Source organism: Lathamus discolor, chromosome 2 (assembly GCF_037157495.1).
Source record: "Lathamus discolor isolate bLatDis1 chromosome 2, bLatDis1.hap1, whole genome shotgun sequence".
In the NCBI taxonomy this organism is placed as follows: Eukaryota; Metazoa; Chordata; class Aves; order Psittaciformes; family Psittacidae; genus Lathamus; species Lathamus discolor.
In genome coordinates this window covers 97,075,275-97,091,075 of record NC_088885.1, presented here as the reverse complement: position 1 = coordinate 97,091,075, position 15,801 = coordinate 97,075,275, and the positions used below count along the sequence as shown (strand labels likewise).

The 15,801-nt window shown below is 38.1% G+C and overlaps 1 protein-coding gene across 1 annotated transcript in view; it reads left to right on the top strand.

Moving 5' to 3' along the window:
* LOC136008472 (dynein axonemal heavy chain 5-like) overlaps positions 1 to 15,801 on the top strand; it is a 176,741-nt gene that overhangs the window by 81,825 nt on the left and 79,115 nt on the right. Inside the window, exons 45-50 of the mRNA XM_065667810.1 lie at positions 5,233 to 5,367; positions 6,374 to 6,563; positions 9,087 to 9,304; positions 10,218 to 10,529; positions 15,025 to 15,114; positions 15,213 to 15,449. Of these exons, the coding sequence (XP_065523882.1) occupies positions 5,233 to 5,367; positions 6,374 to 6,563; positions 9,087 to 9,304; positions 10,218 to 10,529; positions 15,025 to 15,114; positions 15,213 to 15,449 (1,182 nt within the window). The remainder of the gene's footprint in view (positions 1 to 5,232; positions 5,368 to 6,373; positions 6,564 to 9,086; positions 9,305 to 10,217; positions 10,530 to 15,024; positions 15,115 to 15,212; positions 15,450 to 15,801) is intronic.

Genomic DNA, 15,801 nt, shown 5'->3' with positions numbered 1-15,801 from the left:
CGTATTTGCTCTTCCTACTATGGTAGATTTTGGTTTCCTTCTTCCTAATCACAGAATCACAGAATCCCAAGGGTTGGAAGGGACCTAAAAAGATCATCTAGTCCAACCCCCCTGCAAGAGCAGGGTAACCTACAGTACATCACACAGGAACTTGTCCAGGCGGGCCTTGAATATCTCCAGTGTAGGAGACTCCACAACCCCCCTGGGCAACCTGTTCCAGTGCTCTGTCACTCTTACAGTAAAGAAGTTCTTCCTGATGTTAACGTGGAACTTCCTATGTTCCAGTTTACACCCATTGCCCCTTGTCCTATCACTGGATATCACTGAAAAAAGCCTAGCTCCATCATCCTGACACCTACCCTTTACATATTTGTAAACATTGATGAGGTCACCCCTCAGTCTCCTCTTCTCCAAGCTAAAGAGACCCAGCTCCCTCAGCCTCTCCTCATAAGGGAGATGTTCCACTCCCTTAATCATCTTTGTGGCTCCGCGCTGGACTCCTTCAAGCAATTCCCTGTCCTTCTTGAACAGAGGGGCCCAGAACTGGACGCAATATTCCAGATGCGGCCTCACCAAGGCTGAGTAGAGGGGGAGGAGAACCTCTCTTGACCTACTAACCGCTCCCTTTCTAATGCACCCTAAGATGCCATTTGCCTTCTTGGCCACAAGAGCACATTGCTGGCTCATGGTCATCCTCCTATCCTCCAGGACCCCCAGGTCCCTCTCCCCTTCACTACTTTCCAGCAGGTCAACCCCCAACCTGTACTGGTACATGGGGTTGTTCTTCCCCAGATGCAAGACTCTACACTTGCCCTTGTTAAATGTCATCAAGTTTCTCCCCGCCCAACTCTCCAGCCTGTCCAGGTCTCGCTGAATGGCAGCACAGTCCTCTGGTGTGTCAGCCACTCCTCCCAGTTTTGTGTCATCAGCAAACTTGCTGAGGGTGCACTCAGTTCCCTCATCCAGGTCATTGATGAAAATATTAAACAGCACCGGTCCCAGCACCGACCCCTGAGGAACTCCACTAGTCACAGACCTCCAGCTAGATTCTGCGCCATTGACCACAACTCTCTGCCTTCTTCCTTTCAACCAGTTCTCGATCCACCTCACTACTTGATTGTCAAGCCCACACTTCTTTAGCTTATCTATGAGGATGCTGTGGGAGACAGTATCAAATGCCTTACTGAAATCAAGAAAAACTACATCTACCGCTCTACCATCATCCCTCCACCTAGTCACTTCCTCATAGAAGGCTATAAGGTTGGTCATACATGACTTCCCCCTCATAAAACCATGTTGGCTGTTCTTAATGACCCCTTTATCCTTGATATGCCTAGTGATGGAGTCAAGAATAAGTTGTTCCATCATCTTTCCAGGGATGGAGGTAAGGCTGACCGGTCTATAATTACCCGGGTCCTCCTTCTTGCCCTTCTTATAGATTGGTGTGACCTTTGCCATCCGCCAATCCTCAGGCACCTCGCCCGTTTCCCACGACTTACCAAAGATGATGGAAAGTGGCCTAGCAATGACCTCCGCCAGCTCCCTCAGCACCCGTGGGTGCATTCCATCCGGACCCATCGATTTACAGATGTCCAGATTGCATAGCTGATCCCTAACCCAATCCTCATCTACCAAAGCAAACTCCTCCTTTGTCCTGACTCCTTCTGGGGCTATAGAAATCCGGGGCCCTCGGGGAGAGTCTGCAGGAGTAAAGACAGAGGCAAAGAAGGCATTCAGCACCTCTGCCTTCTTTATATCCTCTGTCTCCAGGGTACCCACTTCGTTCAGCAGTGGGCCTATATTGCCTCTTGTGTTAGTTTTATTTGCTATGTATTTGAAGAAGCCCTTTCTATTGTCTTTAACCTGACTAGCAAGATTGAGTTCCAAGGAGGCCTTAGCTGTCCTAATTGCCTCCCTACATCCTCTAACAACTGTCCTATATTCCTCCCAAGCTGCCAGCCCCTCCTTACATAATCCATAGATTCTCCTTTTCCACTTGAGTTTGCCCAGCAGCTCCTCGTTTAACCACACCGGTCTCCTAGATCCCTTACTTGACTTCCTACTCATTGGGACGCTCCGATCCTGAGCTTGGAAGAAGCGGTCCTTGAATGCTAACCAACTATCTTGAGCCCCTTTACCGCCTAGTACACTTTCCCATGAGACTTCCCTTAGCAGTTGATTGAAGAGGCCAAAGTTGGCCCTTCGGAAATCCAGAACTGTGGCTTTGCTAGGTATTCTATTCCTCCCACACAGGATCCTAAACTCCACCATCTCATGGTCACTGCAGCCTAGGCTGCCATTGACCGTCACCACTTCGACCAAACCCTCCTTGTTGGCGAGTACTAAATCTAGCAGCGCTGCTCTCCTAGTTGGTACGTCCACCATTTGCATTAAGAAATTATCATCAATGCACTCCAGGAACCTCCTAGACTGTGAATGACTGGCTGTGTGAGTCTTCCAGCAAATATCGGGGTAGTTAAAGTCCCCCACGACGACTAAGGCATGTAGTCGCGAGGCTACTTCCAGTTGCCTGTAGAAAGCCTCATCAACTCCTTCGTCCTGATCAGGAGGTCTGTAATAGACACCCACAACTGTATAACCCGTGCCAGTCTGCCCCTTGATTCGTACCCACAGACATTCCACTTGCTCCTCATCCGACCCCGGACAGAACTCAATACATTCTAGTTGCTCTCTCACGTAAAGAGCAACTCCACCACCTCGCTTCGCTGACCTATCTTTCCTAAAAAGGACATAGCCATCCATGACCACATTCCAGTCATGTGAACTGTCCCACCATGTCTCTGTAATTGCCACTAGATCATAACCTTTAGCCTGCACACAGACTTCTAACTCCTCCTGTTTATTCCCCATGCTGCGTGCGTTGGTGTACAGGCATTTCAGGGAGCCAGTCCTAGTACCCTTTTTCCCCTGTGGGACAGGGTCTAAAAAGCTATCCTTTCTCACAAGTGAAACAAGAGATTGATAGTCCTCCTTAGCCCGCCATCCTTCAATCCCTAGCATGTTCCTCTTGGGCTTGTCCCCAACAGGCCCAGTTAAATCCCCTCCCCCCTTCATGACTAGTTTAAAGCCCTGTCAATAAGCCCTGCTAACTCCTGCCCCAAAACCCTTTTTCTTCTCTGGGACTGGTGTATCCCGCCTGTCACCAGCAAACCAGGTGTCACATACAGCAGCCCGTGACTGAAAAACCCAAACCCCTGCCTTTGGCACCAGTCACGTAGCCATACATTAACCTGCAGAGTCTTCTTATATATCCCTTCACCCTCGCTTGCAACAGGTATGGAGGCAAACACCACTTGCGCTCCAGACCCTTTAACCAGCCGTCCCAGGGCCCTGTAGTCTCTCTTCATTGCCCTTACGTTCCTCGTAATAATTTCGTCACTGCCAACCTGAAAAACCAGCAGCGGATAGTAGTCAGACGGCTGCACCAGTTCAGAGAGCATGTTTTCTAGTAAATTGATAACTGTAATTTTGTTTCTAAATTCTCATCAGCAGGCTTCATCTTCAAATGTGGAATATGACTTTTGGACACAGTATTGAAGTGCCAACTGCAAAAAATATATCTTTTCAACTGTCCTAAAAGGGACACTTCTACTTTTATTGCCCATTATAATTGTAGATATGTCACTGGGGAGCTTGGAGCTGTGTTCCAATGTCAGATATTTTTCTGCAAAACTTTATGCACCTGACCTGTTTCTCAACTGAATGAATAAGAGTTGTTTCTCTACTTTATTTGTGTAGCTGGTTATTTCCATTTGCATAATATTTTGTGCTTTCCTTTATTTAATTGCTCCATACCTAAATCAGTTTTTAAATTTCTCTTGGTAATTTTGAACTCCAGTTGTGGTCTAGTTCAGCATCTTGGTATCATCTGCAAACCTAATCAATAAGTTGTTTCTTGTTGAAAATTCTGAATTGTACTCAATGTATTGTTCCAATTTGTTAGCCTAGGAACTGGGGAGGAAGGAGGAAGACAAGGGAGGAGCTGGGGAAAAAGTGTGTTACTTTTGTCTTTGTTTCTTACTATTCAAATATATTCTAATTGGTCATAAATTAAATTGATTTTGCCCAAGTCAGGTCTGTTTTGCCTGTGATGGTAATTGGTAAGTGATGTCCCTGTCTTTATATCAACCCTTAAGCTTTCTTTTCATCTTCTTGTCTCCCTTTGTCCTGTTGAGCGGGGGGAGTGAGTGAGTTGGTGGCTGTGCATCTGGAAGCTGGCCAAGCTCAATGCACAACAAAGAGTGTAAAAAAGGAGTCTATGCCCTTGGTTTCAACAACATTTCTGATCAATCAGAGGGAGCAGATATTCTCCAAATCTGAGAATATCTTTATTGTCTGCTTCCATGTCTATCTTTACCACTTAGTTTTTTGAGCAGCTGGCAGTAGTGGAGACTAGAATTTAAAACCTTTACCCTGTTAGCTAGGAATTGCACCAACACTTGAAGAGGAAACATTGCAGAACATTTGCATATGTTTTCAAATCTACTGTAATTAAGACAGAATTTTATATTTGGCAAAAGTGCTAACATTAATTGAATATGTCTGTATGGCTCTGCAAATATGCAGCTGTGCCTGTAGGGAAAGGGAAGATATTCCAGCCCTTACCTGCCTAAGTCCAAAGTTGGTTAGATACACCTCTAGGATGCACATAGATATTGGAGTAAATCCTTCTGTTCCAAACCAAGTTGTCATGAAACCATCCACAGAGCAGAAAGTTATTAAGTACAGGATAGGCTCACATAAAACAAATAGTATCTGAATAATTTCAGTATGTTTTTTTTATATCACCAAGAGATTGACACTTTAAGTCATGAATCCCAGTACCATCTATCAAGATACTTAGAGTTCTTGTGCGAGACAAAAAGACAGGGTAGTCTGAAGATGTGTGGTTTGCTGTTTGTGCATCTGGCAAATTATGAATTTAGGCAAATGATAGAAGATACAGCTCTGTTACAGATGACTTGTAAAAGTGAAGTTTGCCACCAAAAGGAACACTTGGCAGGCATGAACACACAACACTGAAAAATATCTTCAGGATGCGATAGCAACAGAACTGTAAATCTAGTTGAAAAGATGAACAACTGTGAAATTCATCATATTTAAAAGTTCAATAGCATATTAATTTAATTAATAAATTTAGTTTTCATCCCTCTTTTGACTTTAAAGTGTTTAATCTTTGTGGTACCAATTGTGTTTATGCATTATTTCAAGGTTCACTATGACTTTGGGCTTAGAAATATTCTGTCTGTTTTAAGAACACTTGGAGCAGTGAAAAGGTCTAATCCCAAAGAGCCAGAGAAGACTGTAGTGATGAGAGTTCTGCGGGACATGAACCTCTCCAAACTGGTACTGTAACACTGGCGATTTTCCCAAAAGAGTACTTTATTTGCATTTTAAAATGTAGTTATTATGCACTTTGAAAAGCTCTTTTTCTTCATCAGTTGGATATGTTATTTTGCAGTTATTAATATGGTCTGTCAGTGAGTGGAGAAACAGAATGCACTTACAGTGTAAGCACTATTTGTCTTTTAAAGAGAGGAAAGCACATCAGAAGCCTTAGCTGAAAAGAATAGTTGAAAATACCATCAGATCCCAGGGGACCTAACTTGGCCCTCTAATTGGCTCTTGCTTTTTTTTCTTTATGCCCCAAGGACAGAAAGGAAAAATACATTGTATCAAGTTTTAATAATGTTATTAAAGATCCTTCTCAATCCAGAATTTTAATTTATACATTTCTTGAGAGTCTGTTGCCTTTTCAGAATATTGCAATGAGTGAAGTAATTGGAAGCAGCTAACGCCCACTTGTATAGTCTAATCTCTTTTGTTATTACTATTTAAAGTATTCATCTTCCTTTTTATTGCTGCAATTGAAAGGTTATAGCGCAACTAGACTCTATGTATTTACCTTGGGAGCCAGTTTTGTGAGGAAACCAATTACTCTCTTTCTGATGTTAATCTATTCAGCACATCGGTACATATGTTCAAACCTATAGGCATGGTTCAGTGACTTATGGAAGGAAAAAAAATCATAAAAAATCCAAGGCAAAATATGATTTGAATAAATCTTGCTGGCTTACATACCAAATGAAGAAATGTGTGTGTGTATATATATTGAAGAAAACTCTTATGTTAATATTTTTGTAAGATTGAAGTATTTAATTTAGAAATTACTACTTGTGATTGCATTGTAAGAAATTCACTTAATAAAACTGATTCATAATTATGTGCTTCGGAAAAGGGTTAGGTTTTCTACTGCAATATTTTAGGTGGCATATTCTTGAAGGCTGTTTACAACTATAATAATTATTTCAGTGGATAAATAATGTATTTCCCCCTATTTTATCCTTGACAGGTAGATGAAGATGAACCCTTATTTATGAGTCTTATTAATGACTTATTCCCTGGAATTACTCTGGATAAAGCTGGGTATCCTGAACTACAGTCAGCCATCCAGAAACAGGCAGAGAAAGCTGGGCTGATTCATCATCCACCATGGATACTTAAACTCATTCAGCTGTATGAAACTCAACGAGTCCGACATGGTTAGCATGCTAGATGAGGGTTTGAGATTGCATACAAGCAATAGTTTTTTATATTATCTCCTACAGAATGCGGAATATTTTCACCAAAAAAAAAAAAAAAAGTATTTTAAAGTAGTACAGATGTCCTTTTTAAGGCCTAGGTGGATATTTTGCTAGGAAACTGTTATGGCTTTTTTTGTGTGTGTGCAATGCACACATAGTGAGATTTTAGCCTTATTGTATTGCATTTTTATGGGAAATATGAGTGTGGCCTTCAGTGATTGAAATTTCTATGGAACAAGTTAAAATGCAGAGTATACATTAAAATTCAGAAACAGGCAATTTTGTGGAGTGTTCAGAAAACAATAGTTGCCCTCAGACATAGTTCAGTTGTGAAGCTCATGTTTAAATTTACTGTGAGATTATGATGCCAAGAAGATTACAAAAAATAATCTCTCAAACCTTTACTTTGATAGATCCTATCAAGCATGCAGTATAATTCCAAGTGTTGTTCTTTGTATTCCGTTCTGGCCGGTTACACTGAGGAGAAATAAGCCAAACTCTTGCTGGACCATGGGTGGGTTGGACAAAATGGCCTATAGAGGTCCCTTCCAACCTCAACCATTCCATGATTCTAGGAAAATACATTTTTACAGTGCTCAAAAGGCTAATGAGTAAAGTTTATTCTGTCCTAGGAAGGGTGCCAAAGACAGTAGTAAGCCCAGATTTACATTTCATAGCTGAGTGGAAAAAACCCCCACTACTTTGAAATGTTCCTCACCCCCTAAGCTCTAACAACTAAGGATTTTTTTCAGTATATGAAGGAGAATATATAAAGTAAATGTAACTAGAGGAGAAAAGATTTATGAAGATGACATCCTTTTTATTTTCCCTTTTTATGTCATAATAAGAGAATAGTAAGCTTAAACTAATGGACAAATAAAAGGAAATACTCATTTGCCTTGCACAGTCTGAGGCCTTAAAGCCTCAAATACTTAGTTCATTTTGATAAACCAAAGAATTGATTAATGATGTGCTGACTTAATTTACATCCAGATTGCTGGGTTCAGTGTTCCATGTCAATTCATAACACCTATATTTGTATAGAAACAATGAAAGTTTTAATGATTTAGTCATGATTTAATATGCCTTTTTTTAGAAGAAGCCATTTGGTCTGTAAGACACCACAGACCACTGTTCTCCCCAAATTTTCAGGATTCACTATAGCATTCTGCTTAGGTGTCTCTTCTCTCCACACATCGCTGCTATTCCCGGGGGTTATGCAGCTCCAATTGGTCTAATACTTGGATGCTCAGGGCCTTTCTGTGACACAAGTTATTGTATGGAGGGAAAAATACTCTGTTTTCCTGACTTGCATTTGTCCTACTCATGGACCACTGGATTTATGGAGAGGCAGCATGGGATTTCAAGTAATCAGGAAAAATCTGCATGATTTCTCTTGGTTGAAATAGAGGCAATATGTGCAAATGAAGTGCTCATGCACGCAGACACACACATATGCATGGAGATTCAGTGCATGGATCCTGAAATCTCTTTTGCATAGCAGTTTTGGTCTAACTGCTGTTGAAATCAGCAATCCATTACAATGAGGAGCTTGGATTAGATCTCCCCAGACATAACATATTGCATGATTAAGTAACTGTCTGGGTGCTCAAATGTTTTTGGGAACAGTCAGCTCCCTTTATTTTTAGAGGAAATGTCAAGCAGTCTGCATTATTCTGGATTAGGTTTGTAACTTGTATTTGTGATTGTTTGTTCCATACTTTTATTTAAGAGGTTTTCAAAGCCAAATAAGTATTATGCTGTCCAGTCCACTTTATGGATAATATGAGTTACCTCGCTCCCTTAGATGACTTGGGAAGTCTGTTTGAATGTCCCATCTGCTTTTGGACAGACTCTTGGCCTCTTGAGTAGGTAATTTAGAAAATACAGCTAAAAAGGATCAACTGTAGGCTCAAATTATTGTTGAAGACATAGCTGCTTTTCCTTAGGCAGTATGTGTGTACAATGATGAAATTAAAAGTGTGGTTGCTGTTAACCGTTTGGTTTTTTTTTTTTAAGAAAGATGTATTAAAATGTCAGCATGGATGGATGCAAGTAAGTGTTTTTGTTATGTTTGTTTCAGAAACATACACTCAATTTTTTTATATCATTGGGAACTACTCATTATCATTAAATACATTTAGAAATTACTGGTTTTGTTTGCCACTAGTCATGTCAATGTCATTGCATGCAAACATAAAAAGGCAGTTGTATTTTCCCATTAGAAAAAGGAAGAGAACTGCCTGAGGGAGGATACAAAGGCACATAGGCTTGACTATCATAATAGAGCAGATGTCATAGAGGCCTTCTAATAATATTTTTAAATTCCATTCCAGTCAACATTAAGTGGAGTGAGAAGCATTTATTTTTTTGTATTGGCTTTTGATAAAAATAATATAAAGATCATTGATGCAATGAACTGTTAAATGGTAGCATGACATTTTGACATTTAATTTTAAACTGTATTCATGTTGTTTTAAGGAATGATGACTCTAGGTCCAACTGGTGCAGGAAAGACAAAATGCATTAATATTTTGATGAAGGCAATGACAGATTGTGGTGCACCTCATAAAGAGATGAGAATGAATCCAAAGGCAATCACAGCTTCCCAGATGTTTGGTACCCTTGATGTTGCTACAAATGACTGGACAGATGGTATTTTCTCTACATTATGGAGAAAAACTTTAAAAGCAAAGAAGGTAATGGATACTGTATCATGATAGTTAATAAGGACATTTAATACTGTTTCCATAAGGTCTCATTACCTGTCATCTATGTGAAAGATCTTCTATTATAAAAATCAAATGGGAAAATAATTGTTAGTTGTAGTTTATGTTTGACTAGCTCAATATACACAAGAGTCAGAATTACGTGTATGTACCAGAGAGCACAAGGCTTCCCAAGCACTTCAGGTTCCAGAACTGGAAAATATTTTAAGGGCTTTGCTCTGTTCTGTAAGCAGGTAGTCCTACCATTTGAACACAAAAGCAAGAAATGTTCATGTTTTGACATAAGGAGAGGAAAGTTGATTTTATCCTGTCTGGTTTTATGTCATTGACACTATATGCCACTATATCTCTATTTCATTATATCAGAATGTAAGAGGCTTTGGTAAGAAATCCGTATAAGCATTTCCCAGTTCTCTTATCAAACCAGCAGACGATGTTTCATAGAATCATAATAACACTCAAATCTCCTGAAGTTTCATTTTGTCCTCACTAAGAAAATGGGAAGCTGTACATGAAATACCTAGGTAATATCCCACAAGGAATAAATGTGTGTTTGTGACTGTATTTAATGGGATATATTTTCTTCCACCCTGATTCTGGGCTGGTTAATATACTTGTGTAAAAGAAAAGGACAGATTTAAGCTTAGAACAGTGCAAATTAATTGTTGTCACTATTCCTTAATATCCTTTTTGGTGTGGCACAGGATAACAAAGGAAGGATTAAAATCATTGAGCAAATTATGAAAATTGAGCTAATCAGTATAACATTATGACTCATTAGTTATATCCATCAGTGTGTTCCATGAGATTAAGTAAATGTGCATTTTTGATCACTTAATGGTATATATGTAAAGTTGCATGTGTGTGTGTCTCCTTATTTTAGGGTGAACATATCTGGATAGTTTTGGATGGACCTGTTGATGCAATATGGATTGAAAATCTGAACTCTGTTCTGGATGATAATAAGACCCTTACTTTGGCCAATGGAGATCGAATTCCAATGTCCCCCAATTGCAAAATTATTTTTGAACCTCACAGCATTGACAATGCCTCTCCTGCAACAGTTTCTCGTAATGGGATGGTCTTCATGAGTTCTTCAGTCTTAGATTGGAAGCCTATTTTAAGGTCTTGGCTGCAAACACTACCAATTACATACTGTGACATCCTGTGGGATTGCTTTAATGCTGTATTTCAGGTACTTAATTCAGCCACTTCAGACAAAAAGAGAAGTTGCATTTCTTATTCTTTATCTAATGAAGCATTCTTTCTTCCTATGTGCTTTTTCAATTATTTACTTCTCTTTGTTTGTACAATAAAATAAGGATGAAGGGTTAAGAAAAATGAAAAATGGAAAAAGGAGAAAGGGAGAGAAAATTATCTTTAGCATTAATGAATGGGTGAAAATATAACAGATGAATAATTTGGATGCTTTATTTTGTCTGCATAGGTTAGTTGGCAATGAATTGTTAAATCTGTGATTATTTTATAATGTATGTTGGCAAAATACAGGTATTCTCTTTGCTTGTAATTGTTACTGCAATTTTAATTCTTTTTAGGATACTTTAAGGGAGTGGGTAAACTTCCTTGTTTGTTGTAAATGTAAAGAAGTAAATTCAGAAATAATTTAAGCTAGATTCACTCTGGTGAAATCTTAGGTACTTTAGCTGCATTTGGTTCATTAATTATTTTTAAAATATTTTAATCTAGGGTAGTTCTGTGCTCTATGGTATTCTGAAGCTCAGTGTAGGTGAGTATAGGTGACTATAATGGTCTCTTCTGAATTTACAATCCATGATTCTGTTTCAAGGGAGATTTTTGAGATGGCTTCTCTTTGATATATTCTCTGACTAAACTGTGTTCAATCAATATGTCCAAAGGAAAAATTCCAAATGTTTTTTCCCCTCCATTTAGCTTTAGCACACTGAATCATTAAGGAGGTTTCATTAATATTATGGGTGGTTGTACTCAATAGTGGGTCTAAAAGCATAATCTCAGTAGTATATTTTTTTCAATTCCACTGAAATTCTCATTTTTTAATTTGGAATTTTAAAAAGAAAGTTATTGCTTTGAAGTCTTTCATCATTGTCTTCTGATTTCACCAACATCTGTGGAAGAAATCCAACTTCCTTATATAACTTACTTTCCCACTCTTTCACTCCAAACAGTTAACTTGTAGAATTAGTGTTGGATTCACAGGGGTTTCTCCTGTAATATTTTTCATTGCTGTTGGATTTTAAAAATGCAGTTTTTATTGAACTTTGAGTGATATTTCAGAAAGTTTATTTATAAATCATGCTAAAAGCAATGATGAAACTAATTTTGGAATGCCTTGAATGTTAACAAATGTCTTTTTACAGATATGTTTCATTTCGGTCCCATTTACTTTAAAAGCAATGTTTAACAAGCTATTCATTTTGTTCTACTTCCAAAACATAATGATATGACATAGTATTTACTGCAGCAGCAAGAGAAACAATTCTGATAATGAATTCTGAAATGTGCTTCTAAAATAATGTATATGTGGGTCAATTCACTGCTTTTTTGCCACAATTCTATTTATATTTTATGCTACAACTTGCTCTGAAAACATAATAGCAACATTTAAAATACCCAAGCCTGAAGCAATAGCAATAAAGTCCAGAAAAATACGTATTTTATTAGACTGAGAGATGAAAATGCAGTGAAATATGAAGTTAGTTCTGTGCTGAAGGCACATTTGCAACTATCAAAATGTAAATGAAAGCTGTCACACTGTCAGTTTTCTTTCACTTTTAATGTGCTATCTTTGCTTCTCAAATAATAGAAGTGATAATAGTGATTTTACAGATGAGGGTTACACTACTTGTGTATTCAGACAGCTCTTTTTACAGTTATTATTTTCCCCTACATAAAAAAAAAAAAAAAAAGAGGATGAATTCTAAAAGAAAATTTGTGAAATAAGAGGAATCAACAGTAGTCAAACCCCAAATACAGATCATGGTGAATTTGATGCTAGTATTAGGAAAAGCATGAATGTGAGCAAGCTTACAAATATCTCATCTTTAGAAGAAAATAGAGATTAGCCTAAAGATGGAACTATATTAAATAAGGACAATCAGTAAGTGTACCTATAGAGACCTTTTGAAATCAATCTAAATTCAATCAAAACAGACGTAAGACAACTGCTATAGCAATTACAACCTGCTTACAAGAAACACTCCTCATTTTTGCTAATCAAAAGTATTTGTCACTGAAAGTTTGCTTGTTGGATAAAATTATTTTTAATGAGGGTACAGCAAGTAGCAGTAATATAGGAGGAAGCATCAGAGAATAATATTGTGAAACAGTGGAAAGAATACATTTATTCTTTCCATGTGTATTACAAATTTAAACGTAAGTCATTAGTCTTCACATAAGAGTCAGGAGGCAGCCCCAAAAATGAGGATAAATTAAAAAAAAAGAAAAACCCAAACCACCACCCCACCACCCCAAAAACCTGCCCAAAACAACCTTATTTTGAGTTGAGACCATCTTTGAGTCCTTTCTATTTCACGGGGTTTTTTAAAAACAGTGATTGAAGGGTTGCACTGTTACCTTTTCTTTCCCAGTTCTTTCTTCTCAGCATCATTTTGCAGTTAGGAGTAATTTCAAGTAAGCTCTCATTCCCATATGAAGTCTCCACTCTCCTTTTAGAAGCTCAACTGCCAATTTCTTGTCTGTGAATGATGCTGTTACCTGTAAGCAACAGAATTGCTTCGCTGATGGAAGTAATTATCTGAGAGTTTCAAAGAACAAAATAATTGAAATAATTACCCTGAGTGGTGTTACTTAGTTTGCCTTCAAAGTGCGAAGCTCAAACCAGTGATAGATGTTATGCGAGTAACAAAAGTTTCAGCATGTTTATATATTGTTTAAAATAAAAACATAAAAAAAAAATTAGTAAGTTTAAAATAACATTTTTTCCCCTTTTTTTAATAAAATCTGCTGGCTGGATCCCTTCTTGACCTATTCTGGAAGTCCTAAAACTAGAAGAGCAGAAGTCAAATGTGACTTATTCCTCTCTCCAAATTAAATTACACCCTAATCTTATTTGGGTAAAGGCTGCTATTGACTCTGGAGCATAGGGTTGAATATATAATCCAAAGAGTTTCTTACCTTTAATATTTAAATGCTGATGTTCAAATTAATACTACAAATATTAATAAGTTTGCATCTAATTGATCTTGTGCTTGTCTAAACCTTTTGAGTATGCTACCAACTTCTTGTCCTACAGAACATTCTACAGTCCAGTGAGTTCCACAGTGACTATACACTGTGCAAAAGGGTCTTTTCTCATATGACTTTTTACCATCTGACTTAATTTTGCAGTCTCCTTGTATGGGATAGCAAATTCCTGATCCAAGTTCTTCAAAATTTTTCCTAGAAGGGTTCGGTTAGGAAGGTACCTAAAATGTCATCCAGTTCCAACCCCTGCCATGGGAAGGGACACCTTCCACTAGACAACGTTGCTCAAATCCCTGTCCAACCTGACCTTGAACACTTCCAGGGATGGGGCATCCACAACTTTTCTGGGCAACCTGTGCCAGTGTCTCACCACCCTCATAATGAAAAACTTTTTCTTCATATCTAAGCTATAGCTACCCTCTTTCATGGGATATATGATGCTAAATTCAAGAATAGCGAAGTGCAGATTGGGAATGTGTATTTGTCGTGGCCCAACTAATTTCTCCAGAATCCCAGTCCAAAAAAAATACCCTCAGAAGCAGTTAATGCTAATTGGTATCTTGATTTTACATCCTTCTTCAGCCATGTGTTCTTTTAAAAATAATAGTAATAAAATAATTGCTGTAATAATATTTACCATAATAATAAAATATTACCATATATGGACTTGATTTATTTTTTTTTAAATAAATGCAAGAACAAGAATTATACAAAGCTTACTGGAATCCTAAGTACCACAAAACTCACTCTGGTGAAAATTAGGCTCTTGAAATACAGACTGTTTTGACTCATGAAATATCTTTATTCTGTGTCAAATCAATTATTGAAAGATTTGTAGTGCCCTGTGAGACATCTAGTCCATTTTACAGATGAAGAAACTGAATCTCAGAGAGTTTTAAGTCCAAAATTTAAAGGTCTTTAGACTTGAATCACCCAGACTACTTGTAGTGCCTCACTTCTACCCGTTCCTTGTGGTACCCACAACCCTCTCAGTCACTTGAGCACCCTGTGCACTCTTGGGGGCAAATCAGGTATTTTAGAGGGAAGGCTACAAAAAACCACACAGAAATGAAATCACTTTTGCTAGGCAACAAGAAATAGCAGAAAAAGGAATGTTTTCTAAGCCTGCCTTCTCTTAGGTATGCTCATATTCAGACTGTTTTCTTTCTCAGACTACATAGCCATGAGCCCTAATCTAGATTAAGATGCTAACATGATTTTTTTCTCACAATGTGTATCTTTGTTGCATATGTTACCCACTACTCTACTAAGATGGAACACAGGAGGATGGGTTATTGTTAGCAAAATTTCATGCTCTAAGTCTGAATATTTATAATCCCAGAAATGGGGAGAAATTTTGTTTGGAATAAATTTTAGAATATCTTTGAAATTAAGAAGTTGGCCTCATCTAAGAATAAATCATCCCATTGAAAATGGTAAAAAGATCCATTGAATTGTGGTTGGTTTTTTTTTTTCTTCTTTTCCAGGATGTGATAGATTTTGTTTTCTCTGCTGTGACACCAAAAATGCCAATTTTAGAATGTATGTACATCAAACAAGCTATTGACCTCCTACAGGTAGATACGACATTCAATATTTCTCTCTCTCATGCTGTTGCTTGTTTTCAGAGGTTGTTCTAGGAGGGCAGTAGCTACATATTGCATCTGCTTTACAGGGTTTATTGTCCAACCGAGATGAGAAGCAGCTCAGCGAGGAACATATTGCTCGCTTGTTCGTTTTTGCTGTAATGTGGTCAGCCGGAGCTCTTCTGGAACCGGATGACAGGCTGAAAATGGAGCTGTTCCTACGAAAGCACTCTGCAGTGAAAGAACTTCCTGCTGTGAATGGAGAAGAAACCATGTTTGAATTCTGTATTAATGCCTGTGGCGAGTGGGAGCACTGGGCAAAGAAGGTTCGTATGCTGCAACATGCTAAGATTTCTTAATGAGTACACAAGAAAGATGTATTTGGTAAGAGGCATATTATTTTATTATTTAATCCCATGCATAATTTGGTTAGGAAGATTAAGACTACCAAATGTTCAAGAGTTTATCTTTTGAGAGATTTATTTTTCTTTTTTTCCATAAATATCTTTGGTGGGGCATAGGAGCATGCATTTGAAATAGCATTGGAAGCGAAACAGGAGTTATCTTAGTTTTGTCTACTGTCTATAGCCCAACTGTTTAAGAACTACCAGCAAATAAAAGTTTTCTTCACATAATGGAGAAGAATGGAGTGAAAATATCCCATTAGTCTAACAACCT